The sequence below is a fragment of the Zophobas morio genome, unplaced genomic scaffold, assembly GCF_036711695.1.
Source record: "Zophobas morio isolate AGI-343-1 ecotype UQ-CSIRO unplaced genomic scaffold, CSIRO_AGI_Zmor_V1 ptg000031l, whole genome shotgun sequence".
Lineage (NCBI taxonomy): Eukaryota > Metazoa > Arthropoda > Insecta > Coleoptera > Tenebrionidae > Zophobas > Zophobas morio.
In genome coordinates, this window is record NW_026972136.1 from 6147973 (window position 1) to 6164743 (window position 16771).

Below are 16771 nucleotides of genomic sequence, written 5' to 3' on the forward strand. Positions count from 1 at the left end.
ATTTAGTTTTTTAGTGTTACTACGTCACAATAGAAGTGTATTTTCATTAAGAACAATCGTTTGTGGTCTAAATTCACCTTAATCACCCCAAGTTTATAAATAATGCAGTTAAAAAAGTCCAGGTGGTTGACCGGGCTCTAGGTACTTTATGTCATTGTTTGGTTTTCTCCAGCCGGTCCTCGTACCGGAGCACAATTTGCTAATTAATTCAAGCACAACTAAAGTAAATTTGTTGGAGTGATTTTCGTCCCGAGAATTGTGTGCACATCGAGAACAGGTAAGAAAAAATTGGTTATTTTAGCGTAATTTGAAAATTATAACCACGAAATGCAGTTCGTAGTTGGCCTTGCGGAGTGACAAGACTGCCCGCCGCCGCCTTGGATATTTCAGTTTCGTTTACACGTCTTCAGGTGACCATGTAAGACTTTCTTCGAAGTGACCCCCCAGCCCCCTTTCGAAGATACAAAATTTCTACAAAAGTTATGTATGAGGTGACCTACTATCAAAGGAGGCACACAATTTCGGCTCTTGTCAAAATCAGACAGTGACACTACCACTGAACGAGTCCACGAGTCAGTCCACCTTGAACACAATGGAGATGATGAACACTGACGATGACAGTTTATGCGAAGACTCAGGTAACGAAACCAGCGGCGACGACGTCGACTTTAACGTCGAAGTGGAGACCTCCGTCCCCAAAGAGTCCCAATCGTACGATGACGAGTACCAGTATGAAGTACTCTCAACCAGCGATATAGTTCAGTACATGTCAGATATTATAGATGAAGTGAACAGCGTGCTGCAGCTGCCGCCCACAACCGCGCGCATTTTGCTGAACTACTTCCACTGGGACAAAGAGAAGCTGATGGAGCGGTTCTTCGATGGAGACCAAGACGAGCTGTTTAAGGAGGCCAACGTTATAAATCCGTTCAAGAAAATACCCGTGACGGGGAAACCAAAGTTGTCTCTGAAGATTAGAGGGACTGAAGAATGTGATATTTGTTTTATGGTTTTCGCCCCTTCGCACATGACGGGGCTGGAATGTGGCCACAGGTTCTGCTATCAGTGCTGGAATGAGTATCTCACGACGAAAATTGTCGAGGAAGGGGTGGGACAGACCATAGCGTGCGCCGCTCATAATTGCCCCATTTTGGTGGACGACGAAACTGTAATGAGGCTAGTCAAAGATACCAGGGTTAAAATTAAATATCAGCATTTGATTACTAATAGTTTCATCGAGTGCAATCGGCTGTTGAGGTGGTGTCCAAGTCCTGATTGCAACTACGCCGTCAAAGTAAGTTTACAGGGGTTGGTTTTGGTTTAAAAATGAACGAATGAAGTAAGAAAACTATGAGATTTACTTTATTTTTATTTTTTGAAATATCGTTTTTATTTCCCAATAATTTAGTCCATCAAGCAAGTGGGTTCTTTCATGTTTTCTCGACGTTCTATGATTCCTAGAGTACGATATTTCAGTTTTACGATTTTTGAATTTTTCGATTCAATTTTTGGCGCTTCTAAATTTTCGATTTGTCAATTTCTCGATTAATCGATTTTCCGACTTTCCTATTTCTCGATTTTTCAATTTTTGAGTTTCTCATGTTCTCGATATCTCAGTTTTGGCATTTTTCAATTTTTCGATTCTTCTTTTTTTTTCATATTCTAATTTTTCGAGTTTTTAAATTTTAAATAGATTTTTCACTTTTTTCATGTTTCGATTTCTCGATCTTTAGATTTTTCGACTTCTCGCTTTCGGATTTTTCGGATTTTCAATTTTTCGAATTTTAAAATTTTTGATTTTTCGACTTTTCAATTTTTCAGTTTTTCAATTTTGTTTAGGTATAAATTTTTCAATTTATCGTTCTCAACTTTTCGATTTCTCGATCTTTTGATACTTCTGCTTCTCGGTGTTTCAATTTTTCAGTTTCGATTTCTCCGTTTTTCAATTATTCGACTTTTCAATTTCCCAGTTTTTCAACACTTCAGTTTTGGGATTCTTCAGTATTTTAAATTTCTCGATTTTTCAGTTCTCCGATTTTTTCAATTTTTCAGTTTTTCGAATTTTACAATTTTAGATTTTCCCTTTTTTCATGTCTCGATTTCTCAGCCTTTCGATTCTTCGACTTCTCACTTTTTTTTTCGGTTTTTCAATTTTCGATTACTCGATTTTCAATTTTCCGATATTTCTGTTTACGGATTTTCCAATTTTATGGTTCTTCGATTTCTTATTTTTGTTATTTTTCAATTTCGCAGTATTCCGATATTTCAGTTTTATGATTTTTCAATTATTTTTTATTTAAAATTTTCGTTTTCTCAATTTCTTTTTTTGACTTTCTGAATTTTCGATTTTTCGACTGTTCGATTTTTCGTCATTCCAATTTCTCAGGTTTTCGATGTTTCAGTTTTGGCATTTTTCAATATGTACATATTTCAATTTTTCGATTTTTTAAATTTTTGATTTTTCACTTTCTTCATGTTTCAGTTTCTCGATATTTCGATTTTTCGACTTCTCGCTTGTAGATTTTTCGGGTTTTCAATTTTTAGAATTTTAAAATGTTTGACTTTTCGACTTGTTAATTTTTCGGTTATAAATTTTTTAATTTTTCAGTTTTTCGAATTTTACAATTTTAGATTTTTCACTTTTTGATGTTTCGATTTCTCGATCTTTCGATTCTTGGACTTCTCACTTTTTTTCGGTTTTTCAATTTGTTGATTCTTCAATTTCTCGAGTTTTTGAATTTCCGATTTCTCGTTTTTGTTTTTTTTTTTTTTTTGAAATTCACAATATTCCGATATTTCAGTTTTACGAGTTTTCAATTTTTTGATATTTAAATTTTTCGGTTTTTCAATTTTTAGCGTTTCTAAATTTTCGGTTTCTCAATTTCTCGATTAATAATTTTTTTGGTTTTTCAACTTTATGAATTTTAGATTATTCGACTTTCCAATTTCTCAGGTGTTCGATGTTTCAGTTTTGGAATTTTTGTTTTTCAATTTTTCGATTTCTTAAATTTTAGAATTTTCGATTTTTTGATGTTTTGATTTTTCGTCCTTCAATTTTTCGATATTTTAATTTTTCAGTTTTTTTAATTTTAGTAGATTTTTCGATTCTTCAATTTTTCGATTTTTTAAATTTTAAATAGATTTTTCGGTTTTTCGATTTATATCAATTTTACGAATTTTTAAATTTTAGATTTTTGACTTTTCTCGTGTTTCGATTACTCGATCTTTCGATTCTTCGACTTCTCACTTTTTTTCGGTTTTTCAATTCTTCGATTACTCGATTTTCAATTTTCCGATATTTCTGTTCGCGGATTTTTCAATATGTTGATTCAATTTCTCTATTTTTTGAAGTTTTGATTTCTCGTATTTGTTATTTTTCAATTTCGCTTTATTCCAATATTTTAGTTTTACGATTTTTCAATTTTTTGGCATTTAAATTTTTCGGTTTTTCAATTTTTGGCGTTTTTTTTTTGGTTTTTCGACTTTCTGAATTTTCGATTTTTCGACTTTCCAATTTCCCAGTTTTGGATGTTCCAGTTTTGGGATATTTCAATATTTCAATTTTTCCATATTTTAATCTTTCGATTTTTTAAATTTTAAATAGATTTCTCGGTTTTTCGATTTTTTTCAATTTTACAGCTTTTTAAATGTTAGATTTTTCACTTTTTTCATGTCGCGATTTCTCGGTCTTTCGAATTTTGACGCTTTTAGATGTTTTCGGATTTTCAATTTTTCGAATTTTAAAATTTTTGACTTTTCGACTTCTCAATTTTTCGGTTATAAATTTTTCAATTTTTGAGTTTTTCAAATTTTATAATTTTAGATTTTTCACTTTTTTTCGAATTCTCCTTTTTTGTTATTTTTCAATTCTGCAATATTCCGATATTTTAGTTTTAAGATTTTTTCAGTTCTTCGGTTTTTCAATTTTTGGCGTTTCCAAATTTTCGGTTTCTCAGTTTCTCGACTAATCGATTTTTTGGTTTTTCGATTTTCTGATTTTTCGATTTTTCCATTTTTCGACTTTTCGATTTTTCAACTTTCCGACTTTCTGAAGTTTTCGATGTTTCAGTTTTGGAATTTTTCAATTTTTTGTTATTTAAATTTTAGATTTTTAGATTTTTTTATGTTTTGATTTCTCGATTTTTCAATTTCTCGATCTTTCGAGTTCTCGCTATTAGATTTTTCGGTTTTAAAGTTTTGGATTTTTCAGTTTTTCCGTTTTTTAAGTGTAAATTTTTCAGTTTTTCGATTTCTCGATCTTTTGATGTTTCGATTTCTCGATGTTGCAATTTTTCAGTTTTTAGATTTCTCGGTTTTGTTATTGTTCAATTTCGCAATATTCCGAAATTTCACTGTTATGATTTTTCAATTTTTCAGCTTTAAAATTTTTCGGTTTTTCAATTTTTTGCGTTTCCAAATTTTCGCTTTCTCAATTTCTCGATTATTCCATGCCCGAGTTAAAATTTTTTAATATGTATTTCAATTTTTTGATTTTGCGACTTCTCAATTTCTCGGTCTTTTAATGTTTCGAGATCTCCACGTTTCAGTTTTTCGATTCTTCAAGTTTTCGACATTTCTGTTCTGGGATTTTTCAATTTCTCGATTTTTTAGTTTTTCGATTCTTCAGCCTTTCCATTTCTAGATTTTTTGTTTTTTGATTTTTTAAGTTTCATGTTTCCGATTTTTCATTTTTGGATTTTACAAGATTTTTTTGTTTCGATTTCCCGATTTAAATTTTTTTTAAATTTATTTAAATTTTTCGATTTGTCAACATTTTGGTTCTACGGTTTTTAAAATTTTTCGATTTCCCGATTTTTCAAGTTTTCGATTTCTCAATTTTTTAACATTTCAGTTTAAAGAATTTGTTAATTTTTCGATATTTTCATTTTTCAAGTTTTTACATTTTAGATTTTTTGATATTTCGATGGCTCGATTTTTCAGTTTTTCAATTTTTAAAATATTTGATGTTTCTATTTTTCGATTTTTCAATTCTTCAATTTTTCGAATTTTTAAATTTTAATTTTTTCACTTTCTCAATGTTTCGATTTTTCGATTTTCAATTTTTTGTTTTCTTGATTTAACAAGACTTCAATGATGATTTGTTTTTTTTTTGTGACTTTTGGTTTAAATTTTAAATTTTGATTTTTTTCGACTTCTCATTTTCTAGATCTTGATGTTTTCCATTTTTTAAATTTTACATTTTGATTTTACGATTTTTTGTTGTTTCGATTGTCCCAGTTAAAATTTTTTAATATGTATTTAAATTTTTCGATTTTCCGACTTCTCAATTGCTCAATCTTTTGATGTTTCGATTTCTCGGTGTTTCAGTTTTTTCGATTCTTCAGGTTTTTCATTTTTTCATTCGATTTTTCAATTTTTGGATTTTATAATTTTGTAATCTTTCGATTTTAAATCTTTTAATATGTATTTAAATTTTTCGGTTTTTTAACTTTTTTACTTAAAATTTTTAATTTTGATTTTTTCGACTTCTCATTTTCTCGATCGTTTGATGTTTCAATTTCTCGATGTTCCAATTGTTCAATTGTTTAACTTTCGGAAATTTCAGTTTTGCTCGAATTTCCAGTTTTTCAATTCTTCAATTTTACATTTTTTCGAACTTCTAAACTTTAGATTTGATTCCAGGTTTTTTTTAATTTTTGGTTTTTCGATTTTTTAAATTTTGCATTTTCGATTTTACGACTCTTTGTTGTTTCAATTGCCCGAGTTAAAATTTTTTAATATGTATTTCAGTTTTTCAATTTTCCGACTTCTCGATTTCTCGATCTTTTGATGTTTCGAGATCTCAGCGTTTCAGATTTTCGATTTTTCTATTTTTCGACATTGCTGTTTTGGGATTTTTCAATTTCTCGATTTTTTAGTTTTTCGATTTTTCATTTTTGGATTTCACAATTTTTTTTTTTTGTTTCGATTTCCCGATTTAAAATTTTTTAATATGTATTTAAATTGTCGATTTCTCGACATTTTAGTTTTTCGGTTTTTAAAATTTTTCGATTTCTCGATTTTTCAAGTTTTCGATTTCTCAATTTTTTAACATTTCAATTCAAGGAATTTGTCAATTTTTCGATATTTTCATTTTTCGAGTTTTTAAATTTTAGATTTTTTGATATTTCGATGGCTCGATTTTTCAGTTTTTCAATTCTTAAAATATTTGATGTTTCTATTTTTCGATTTTTCTATTCTTCAATTTTTCGAATTTTTAAATTTTAGTTTTTTCACTTTCTCAATGTTTCTATTTTACGACTTCTCGGTTTTAGATTTTGAAATTTTTTTATTTTTGAGTTTTTCGATTATTCAATTTTTTGTTTTCTTGATTGATCATGACTTCGATGATGATTTATCCTTTTTTTTTTTGTAACTTTTTTGGTTTAAATTTTTAATTTTGATTTTTTCGACTTCTCATTTTCTCGATCTTTTGATGTTTTAATTTTTCGATTTTTTAAATTGATTTTCCAATTTCAGGTTTTTTTAATGTTTGGTTTTTCCATTTTTTAAATTTTTCAATTTTCCGACTTCTCAATTTCTCAATCTTTTGATTTTCAATTTTCCGACATTTCTGTTTTGGGTTTTTTCAATTTCACGATTTTTTCAGTTTTTCGATTCCTCAGGTTTTCCATTTCTCGATTCCTAGTTTTGATTTTTTAGTTTTTCGATTTTTTAAATTTCACGTTTTTCGATTTTCGGAATTCACAATTTTTTAATATTTCGATTTCCCGTTTTAAAATCTTTTTAATATGTATTTAAAGTTTTCAAATTTTCGATTTCTCAATTTTTCAACGTTTCATTTGCTGGATTTTTCGATTTTTTAAATTTTTGATATTTCGAAATAATTAAATAAAGATTTATTAGTAGGAAACAAACTAACAACAGATGCGATAAAAAACCCTGTAGTTATTTGTTGATCATCTTTTGTTATTAAAACAAATATCTGTTTTTACATCGACACGATATGCCAAAAAAAAGTGAGATTATAACCAAGTGACGTGATGCAAACTTGAAACCTACGTTCCTGAAAAAAAAAACTAGTATTTTTTTTTTTTGTAATTTGAAAAAGTGAACCTACTTTTCAAAAATATTGCAATATTATTAAAATAGACAGAGGCTATTTTGTAATACTTAATAATGATACTTACCTTACCTATTTTGATGTTTTTCTGTTTGGCATTTGTCGGTTTAGCGAAAAAGTCCCGAAACCGCTAAAATGTTATTTATTTCATGGTTGTAGAAAAAGTTGTGTGTGTGACTCATGCAGAAAGTGGGTGATTATTTTACTCATCCACCTACCTATCAGAGTACCCAATTGAAGTAATATTTATTTCTTATGCGTGAAATAATCAAACTCATTCTTTTATTTGTACAAATAACAGTTAGTAGTATACGTTAATTTTTGGAATTATGCGATCTCAGGTGGCGTACGTCGACTTCAAGCCAGTAGTCTGCTGCTGCGGCCATATCTTCTGCTTCGCCTGCGGTGAAAACTGGCACGATCCAGTCAAATGCAGCCTCTTAAAAAAGTGGATAAAAAAATGCGACGACGATTCCGAAACCTCGAACTGGATCTCTGCCAACACGAAAGAGTGCCCGAAATGCGGCGCCACGATCGAGAAAGACGGCGGTTGCAACCACATGGTGTGCAAGAACCAGAATTGCAAGGCCGATTTTTGCTGGGTCTGTTTGGGCTCGTGGGAGCCGCACGGCAGCTCGTGGTACAACTGCAACAAATACGACGAAGACGAAGCCAAAGCGGCCAGAGACGCCCAAGAGAGGTCGCGGGCTGCCCTCCAACGCTATCTTTTCTACTGTAATCGATACATGAACCACATGCAATCCTTAAAATTTGAACATAAATTGTATTCTTCAGTTAAAGATAAGATGGAGGAGATGCAGCAGCATAACATGAGCTGGATCGAAGTCCAGTTTTTGAAAAAAGCGGTTGATATTCTGTGCAAATGTCGGCAGACATTGATGTATACGTACGTGTTCGCGTACTACCTCAAGAAGAATAATCAGTCTGTGATATTCGAAGATAACCAAAAAGATCTGGAGAGGACGACGGAGTTGCTGAGTGAGTACCTAGAGAGGGATATCACTCAGGAGAATCTCGTTGATATTAAGCAGAAGGTGCAGGATAAGTATAGGTATTGCGACGGGAGGAGGAAGGCCTTGCTAGATCACGTGCACGAAGGATACGAGCAAGACTGGTGGGTCTGCAAGGAAGCTTAGATAATTAATTTCAAGTTCAGAATCGGTCCTCGAACCTTAGTAGCATTTTTTAAATTAAATTAATACATTTTTTTATTTCGTTGAGGGAAGTTTTATTTGGAAACCTGTTCTCCATGTATACTTTGGAATAAAATTTTACAGAAGGCCAGTTTTGATTCCTGAGTATCCTGGAACTTTGCCCGTAGTTAGTTTCTGATTTCAGGTTGCCAACACTGAATGCATAGTAAATATTAAGCTTAATCACCGGTCATACTTTTAATACGTGAATGATCTTAAGATATTTACTTATCTATTACTGATGTATATTTACTCCGTAAGAATGACGGATTTATTGGAACGGATATCACAACTAATAGATGATGTAATTTTTGAGTGAATCGACGGCGACGTTATAAAACGCTACCGGAATTAAGGATTGAAGCAAATTTTTGTGTTGGTCATTCTGAATAATTGGCAGCAATGCTAGTATGTCAGTTTACAGATGTCAATTTGACAATCAGGTATGCCACCATAAAATTTTAAGTATATTGCCAACCTGACAAAAAATCACAACTATTAATAATAATCATTAGATATTTTTAAAGGCGTAACACAGAATTTTTACGGTAAGTATTGAAATTTCTTATTACACTTAGCACACAGTTTAGAGGATTCTGCCGTCTTTCTTTTTCCACAAATGGTTCGACATTTCGATTTTTTAATTTTTCCATTTCTCAAATTCCTGTTTCAGTTTTGGGATTTTTCAATATTTCGGTTTTTTTTTATTTTTTCGATTTTTCAATTTTTCGAATTTTTAAATTTTCGATTTTCCCTTTTTTAGTGTTACGATTTTTGGGTTTTCATATTTCGATTTTTAAGGGTTAAATTTTTCGATTTATAGAGATTTCGAATTCTCAATTTTTCGATTCCGATTTTTCGGCTTTTTGAGTTTAAATTTTTCAATTCTAAATTTTTCGATTTTTCAACATTTCGATTTTCCAATTTTTTCGATATTTTAATTTCTCGATTTTTTAAAAGATATTTCCATTTCTCGATCTATCAGTTCTTCGATTTTTTCAATTCTTCGAATTTTTAAATTTTAGATTTTTAATTTTTTTGATGTTTCGATTCCTCAATCTTCCGATTTTTCACTTTTTCGTGTTTTGAGTTTTTATTGTTACGATTTTTCTGTTTATCGTTTTTTTAAGTTTAAATTTTTAAATTTTTCGGTTTTTCAATTCTTCATTTTTTCGATGTTTAGTTTTTCGTTTTTCTTAAATATTTCGATTTTTTCCACTTTTCAATTTTTTCGAATTTTTTAATCTTTAGGTTTTACTTTTAGGATATTTTGGTTTCTAGATCTTTCAATTTTTCGATTTTTAAAACTTCTGATTTTTCAGTTTTCGTTTTTAAACTTACCTATTTCCCGATTTATCGAAATTTCAATGTTGCGATTTATCGGTTTTGTAAGTTTGAATTTTAAAATTTTTCGAATTCTCGATTTTAATGTCTTCATTTCTCGATGGTTTCAATTTTTAAATTTATATTTTTCGAAATTTAAGTTTTTTTCAATTTCTTAATTTTTCAGTTTTTCGCTTCTTTCAATTTATCGATTTTTTAAATTTAAGATTTTTCGATCTCCCGATTTCTGTTTTTTTTTTTATTTTTTTAGTTTTTCAATTTATTAAATTTCACGTTTTCGATTTTTCTACTTTTCAATTTTTCGATTTCTTGATTTTTCGACTTTTCTATTCCCCGATTTTTCAATTTTTCGAATTTTCGAGATTTTATTTTTATGATTTTTCGATTTATCGTCCTTTTTTAAGTTCAAATTTTTCGATTTTTCAATTCTTTATTATTTCGATATTTTAGTTTTTCAATTTTTCGGTTCTTCGTTTTTTTCCATTTTTCAAATTTTCGTATTTTTTTATGTTTAGGCTTTTCACTTTTTTGATATTTCTATTTCTAGACCTTTCAATTTTTAAAATTTATGATTTTTCAGTTTTCGATTTTCCCGTTTTTCGATTTCTGGATTTATCAAGATTTCAATGTTGCAATTTATCGGTTTTTTAAGATTACATTTTAAAATTTTTAGAACTTCCGGTTTTTCGAAATTTAAGTTTTTGGATTTTTCAATTTCTCGTTTTTTCAGTTGTTCGATTCTTCAGTTTTCGCTTTTTTCAATTTTTTCATTTTTAAATTTAAGATTTTTCGAATTCTAGTCTTTATTAATTTTTAGTTTTCCGATTTTTTAAATTTCACGTTTTCGATTATTCTACTTTTCAATGTTATGATGTTTTGATAATCCATTTAATTTTTTTTTAAGTTTTTAAGTAAGTATTTCAATTTTTCGATTTATCGACTTTTCGGTTTTTTGACTTTCCTATTTTCCGATTTTTCAAGTTTTCAATGTTACAGTTGTGAGATTTTTCCATATTTCGATTGCTTGAGTTTTCACTTTATGGATTTTTCAAAAATTTGTGTTGCTTTGATGTCTCGATTTTATAGGTTTTCGATTTTTCTATTTTTGATGGTATTTTTCAATTTTTAGAATTTCTAAATTTTAGATTTTTCATTTTTCTCACGTTTTGATATCATAAATTTTCCAATTTTGCGATTTTCCGCTTATGTTTGAGATTTTCAATTTCGTTGTCGCGGTTTTTCGTTTATTGGACTTTCCAAATTTCCGATTTTTCAATTTTTCGACATTACAGTTTTGTGACTTGAAATTTCCCGATTTTTCGATTTTTTGATTTTTCAATTTTTCAATATTTTAATTTTCTCGATTTCTCAGGTTTTCGATGTTTCAGTTTATGGGATCTTTCAATATTTCGATTTTTTGATTTTTCAGTTTATCGATTTTTCAAAAATTTGTGTTGCTTTGATGTCTCCATTTTTTAGGTTTTCGATATTTCAATTTCCCGATTTTCTAAATTTTAAATATTTTGAATTTTTTCTATTTTTCAATTTTTCGAATTTTAAATTTTAGATATTTCATTTTTCTCACGATTTGATTTCACAAACTTTCCAATTTTGCGACTTCTCGCTTTTAGGTTTTTAGGTTTTTCAGTTTCAAATTTTTAAAACTTTCAATTTTTCGATTCGCGATTTATCGAGATTTCAGTCTCTGAAATTTTCAATTTCGTTTTCTCGGTTTTTCGATTTTTGAACTTTCCAAATTTTCGATTTTTCAATTTCTCGACATTCTAGTTTTGGGACTTTTGAGTTTGTCAATTTTTCAGTTTTTTGATTCTTCAATATTTCGATTTTACAATTTTTCAATATTTTAAATTTTAGATTTTCGATTTCTAGTTTTTTTTTTATTTTGTAGTTTTTCGATTTTTTAAATTTTACATTTTTGATTTTTCCGTCTCTTGATTTTACGCTTTTTTGATGTTTCGATGTCCTGATTTAATTTTTTTTTAATTTGTATTTCAATTTTTCGACTTCTCGTTCTTTAGATTTTTCAAATCTCGATTTCCCACTTTTTCATCATTTCAGTTTTAAAAAAATTTCAATTTCTGGGTTTTCAAATTTTTCGATTAATCCAATTTTCGATTTTTTCTATTTTAAATTTTTTTGATGTTTCGATTTTTCAATTTTTCGATTTCTCGACCGAGATTTCGATGTTCCGATTTTTCGAATTTTTAAGGTTAAATTTTTCAATTCTTCGATTTTTCGACTTCTCGATTTCTCGATGGTTCAATTTTTCAGTTTCGATATCTCGATTTTTCAACATTTCAGTTTCGACTTTTCAACATTTCAGTTTCGATTTTTATTATTTAAATTTTTTAAATTTTACATTATCGATTTTTCCATTATTCGATTTTACGAATTTTTGAGGTTTCAGTTTCCCGATTTTAAATTTTAAATATAAATTTCAATTTTCGAATTTTGAGTTATCGAGGTCTCGGTTTTTCGATTTTTAAAATTTTTCGACTTTTCGATTTTTCGATTTTTGGACTTTACAATTTTTCGATATTTCAGTTTTGGGATTTTTTAATTTCTCCGATTTTTCAGTTTTTTGATTCAATATTTCGATTTTTCAATTTTTCAAAATTTTAAATTCTAGATTTTTCGATTTCTCAAGCTTTCGATGCTTCAGTTGTGGGATTTTTTGATTTTTCACTTTATTGATTTTTCAAAAATTGTTGTTTTGATGTCTCGATATTTCAGGTTTTCTATTTTTCATTTTTTCGATATTTCAATTTCTCGATTTTCTAAATTTTAGATATTTAATTTTTTGTATTTTTAAATTTTAGTTTCTTCATTTTTCTCATGTTTTGATTTCTCAAACTTTCGATTTTTGCTACTTCTCGCTTTTAGATATTTGGGTTTTCCAATTTCGAATTTTTACATATTTGGTTTTTCAATTATTTAATTTTTCGACATTTCAGTTTTGAGATTTATTTTCAGTTTTTTGTTTAGATTTTTCGTTTTGTAGTTTTTTTTTATTTTTTGTTTTTCGATTTTTTAAATTTTACATTTTTGACTTTTTCATCTTTTGATTTTACGCTTTTCTGATGTTTCGATTTCCTGATTTTTTTTTAATATGTATGTATTTAAATTTTTCGACTTTTTGTTCTTTGAATTTTTCTATTTTTCAAGTTTTCGATTTTCCAGTTTTTCAACATTTCAGTTTTGGAAATTTTTCAATTTCTGGATTTTTCAATTTTTCGATAAATTCATTTCTCGATTTTTTAAATTTTATTTTTTTTTATATTTCGATTTTGAAAATTTTTCGAATTTTTAAATTTTAGATTTTTCACGTTTCTGGTGTTTCTTCGATTTTTCAATTTTTCCATTTCTCGATCGAGATTTCGATTTATGGGATTTTTAAGTTTAAATTTTTCAGTTTTGGGATTTTTCAATTCTTCGATTCTTCAAGTTCTCAATTTGTAGTTTTTTGATTTTTTAAATTTTACATTATCCATTTCTCCATTTTAAATTTTAAACTTTTCGATTTCTGGTTTTTTCAAGTTTTTGATTCATTTTTCAATACTTTTTGAGTTTTTCAATTTTTTAAATTTTAGATTTTTTGATGTTTCAGTTGCCCGATTTTATTGCCGGGACTAATACCTGAGACAAATTTTTGTGTTGGCAATTCTGAATTATTGGCAGCAATGCTCGTGTGTCAGTTCATAGTCGTCAATTTTGACATGAACACTCATAAATGTCAATCTGATCCTCAGGTATGCCATCATAAAAGTTTAAACATGTTGCCAACCTGACAAAAAATTCACAAACATTAATAATCACTCGTAACTTCGATATCCAAAACTTTTACGGTAGTTGCACTTTTTTCCTGCAAATGATTCGATTTGGTTTCCAGACTGATATACCGGGTGGCTATTAATGACTGTGATTTTTTTGTCATGTTGGCAACATATTTAAAAATTTATCAAATTACCAAGTCATCGTCTCAACACGTTTGTATGGTGCTTTAGGCGCGCTCCTGTCATTCCTGTCAAAAATGACAACTGTGTAATGACATGTTAACATAGCTACCAATAATTTAGAATTACCACCAAAACAAATTATTTCAATCATTAACAGTCACCCAGTATTGAAACATAGTGTGAAAAAAATTGTTATAACTTTTTTTCCAAGCCCCCTTAACTTTAATTTTGTCAACTTGACATTAAATAAATAATCATTTTAGTTTAAAACAAACTGGAAAAAAAAATTAAAACCAAAAGGAGAATACTTTGTAATGCTTTAATTAATATTTTAATGAGGAACAACAGATTTATAATAACGTTTGCTCACAAATATGAATATGTAAAGTTGGTTGCCTATGCAGCGCCTGAAATTCAAGTGGTCAACTCTTTAAACAATACTAAATCAATCGATTAAAATTGTTTTAATTATTTTGACGAATTTATTTAATATAATAAAGCTTACTTTGTTTTAGAAACCTTAAAATAAATATTTTACTTCTGTAACGCACGCATTAAAAAATTAAGGTACGCCACTGGACGAACGGAAAGTTTCGTACCTTTCCCGACGCCGCCACTGTCTTCCCACGTGACTCCTTGCCCCTGCTAAACGTCACCCGTGACGTCAGCGCCAAAATCAAATTACCAAATTTAGGAAGCATGGAAAATTTGGGACAACAATCAATTAACCACTCAATCAGTCTTAATAATCGTTGTTAATGTCTAGTTCTCACAAGCCTGCTTCTACTTACATCGATATGAATCAATATACAAAAATTTGTTCATCACTACAAAAAGCCACTCAAATATACATCATCTCAGCCATCGAACTCATTTTTTTCGGTATATGGACAAACGTCTCAAAATAACTCGCAAGTTCATCGATTGTCACATCACAAGGGGGCGTCACGTTAATCCTCGCCTGGTGCGAGCAGCTCGTTCCTACAGTACACGCTTCAGATCTCGACGACAAACTACTAGACCTAGACCTCGGTTTCTGAAAACTAGCCGAACTGTAACACTCAGTCTCACTATTCGGCGCGCTCAGAGTCAGTTTCTTACAGGCGTCCACTATCGACTTGAAGTCGCGCTCTTTGTACCGCGCGCACTGGCCGAACAGTTTCTCTTTGCGCTTCTTCGAGATTTTAACGTTGTGCATTTTATCACTGTGCGAGCATTTGATGAACTTGAGAATGGGGTCCCGCAGGATCTTCTTGTTGGGGCGCTTGAAGGACGTGGTGTGTCTGATCGCGAGGTTCTTCTTAAGGCAGTCGCAAGTCGAGCCGAAGTTGATGCTCGACAGGGACTTGGAGCGCCTGCGGTGCATGAAGGGGTTCGCGGGGGCATCCGTGGGGGGCTTCTTAGTCTCCAAGTCGAGCTTCTGGAGGCTGCTCAATAAGGTTTGGTCTCCTTGCGACATTTTTGCTACCTAGGGCGAGATGGAAAAAATTCAACTGGGTCAAGGTTTGACAGGACCAAAACAAACCGGGATTTTCGGGATGCTGCTCACCTATTTTCAATGCATTCCTCATTATCTCGACGGATCCCTGAGAGGGAAAATTGGGGGAATTTTCCGACAGACGGGACGAAGGGAATTGTTGTTTATGATGCAACTGCTAGATAAACCAAAACACAAATATTGATGACTAATGATGAATAGATCTGAGGCGCACAACGTCACTGCGCATGTGCGGAGGGAGATGTCAGTTCTAGAAGGATTGGAAAAAGCGCGCCGATTTTTAAAACTTCACAGGGAAATGGGTTTATTGCCAAGGTGGTATATACAGGAGGTGGATTAAAACCAATAAATCGGTAAAAATCGATCAAATATGAGTGCATTATGATTAATGATTCAAATAAAATTTAAATAGCGCATTTTTGGAAATGTAGGCAACCAACATTCTCTTTCTAAGGGTAAGTTTTTGATTTGGAAGAACTTTGATTATATTATATAAATTACAGACAGGCGACAGACAGATAGACGTAAACGGAAGACCTGTGCTATAAAACTATTTATAAAATAACACATCTGTCAAACAGAACCAAACCAAATCACGCCGAGCCAAGCCAAGTCGAGACACACACCGAGTCGAAGAACCGTAAAAAAATCGGTTCTTTTCAGAACCACAAATAGCATTCATTACAAATAAGAGATTAAGCAGCCTAGAAAATGGAAAAGTATGAATCTGCCTTAATTTTTTTATCTTGAACATTCAGATTTTTGGAAAAAAATTCAAAATTGTGAAATTTATTCAGTTTATTTTAGAATCTGTAACATTATTTTGGAATTTTAAGAACATTTTAAAATGATTATAACCATGATAAATCGCTAATCAAAATTTATCTGTTTATGTTTATCCCCTCCAAAAACTTGATGACGTAATCCCACAATTTTGTTGAATGAAATTATAATGTGCAAAACATCATCTCTGTCTATTTATCTAATTTATTATTGCACGAATAAAGATATCAGGAACTACACCTTCAAAATTTCGATTTCTGAATAAGAAATTTCAAGATTTAGAATTTTAGGATCGATTCAAAATTCACAATTTCACTATTTGCGATTTCTGGAATGAGTATTTCAGGATTTGGAATTTCGTCAATCTATATTATGAGATTCAAGATTTTAGGTTCAGTACTCACGGTTTTATGGATTTACGTTTCTAATATTCAGGATTTTAGAATTTCAGACTTCTGAATTTTGGAATTATTATTTCTAGGATATAGGAATTGCAGAAATAATGACCTTCAAAATTTAGATTTCTGAACACGAAATTTCAAGAAGTGGAATTTTAGAATCCATTTAAAATTCACAATTTCATTATTTGCGTTTTCTGGAATGAGTATTTCAGGATTTTAGAATTTCAGAATTCAAAATCTTGGAATTCAATTCTTAGGATTTAGGATTGCAGGAACTTTGACTTCAGGAACTCAACCTTCAAAATTTAGATTTCGGAAGACGAAATTTCAAAATTTAGCATTTTAGGATTCAAAAATCACAATTTCATTATTTGCGATTTTTGGAATGAGTATTTTAGAATTTGGAATTTGAGGAGTCTATATCACCCGATTCAGGATTTTAGAATTTCAGAATTCGGATTTTTGGAATT

At 30.0% G+C, this 16771-nt stretch overlaps 2 protein-coding genes across 4 annotated transcripts; one reads left to right on the forward strand and one right to left on the reverse strand.

Annotated features, from left to right (window-relative positions):
- Positions 1–38: 38 nt before the first annotated feature.
- LOC135139680 (E3 ubiquitin-protein ligase ariadne-1-like) lies at positions 39–8323 on the forward strand. Of its 2 annotated transcripts, XM_064069998.1 has the most exons (4): positions 39–277; positions 334–729; positions 783–1294; positions 7426–8323. In XM_064069998.1, exons 2-4 carry the CDS (start codon positions 615–617, stop codon positions 8239–8241), a joined length of 1443 nt encoding a protein of 480 aa, XP_063926068.1. In that variant the 5' UTR covers positions 39–277; positions 334–614; the 3' UTR covers positions 8242–8323. The 2 variants fall into 2 exon arrangements, with proteins under 2 accessions (XP_063926068.1, XP_063926067.1); XM_064069997.1 differs by having other exon boundaries at positions 41–277; positions 334–1294.
- Positions 8324–14355: 6032 nt separating this feature from the next.
- On the reverse strand, positions 14356–15333 carry LOC135139249 (uncharacterized). Of its 2 annotated transcripts, none has more exons than XM_064069408.1 (2): positions 15169–15333; positions 14356–15087 (listed from the first exon to the last, which is right to left on the reverse strand). In XM_064069408.1, exon 2 carries the CDS (start codon positions 15076–15078, stop codon positions 14461–14463), a length of 618 nt encoding a protein of 205 aa, XP_063925478.1. In that variant the 5' UTR covers positions 15079–15087; positions 15169–15333; the 3' UTR covers positions 14356–14460. The 2 variants fall into 2 exon arrangements, with proteins under 2 accessions (XP_063925478.1, XP_063925479.1); XM_064069409.1 differs by having other exon boundaries at positions 15145–15333.
- Between the last annotated feature and the right edge of the window lie 1438 nt (positions 15334–16771).

Coding starts and splice junctions, on each gene's coding strand:
- LOC135139680 (XM_064069997.1), top strand. CDS start 593: ATGGAGATGATGAACACTGACGATGACAGTTTATGCGAAGACTCAGGT. Junction 1,295..7,425: donor ATTGCAACTACGCCGTCAAA/GTAAGTTTACAG, acceptor ATGCGATCTCAG/GTGGCGTACGTCGACTTCAA.
- LOC135139249 (XM_064069408.1), bottom strand. CDS start 15,078: ATGTCGCAAGGAGACCAAACCTTATTGAGCAGCCTCCAGAAGCTCGAC.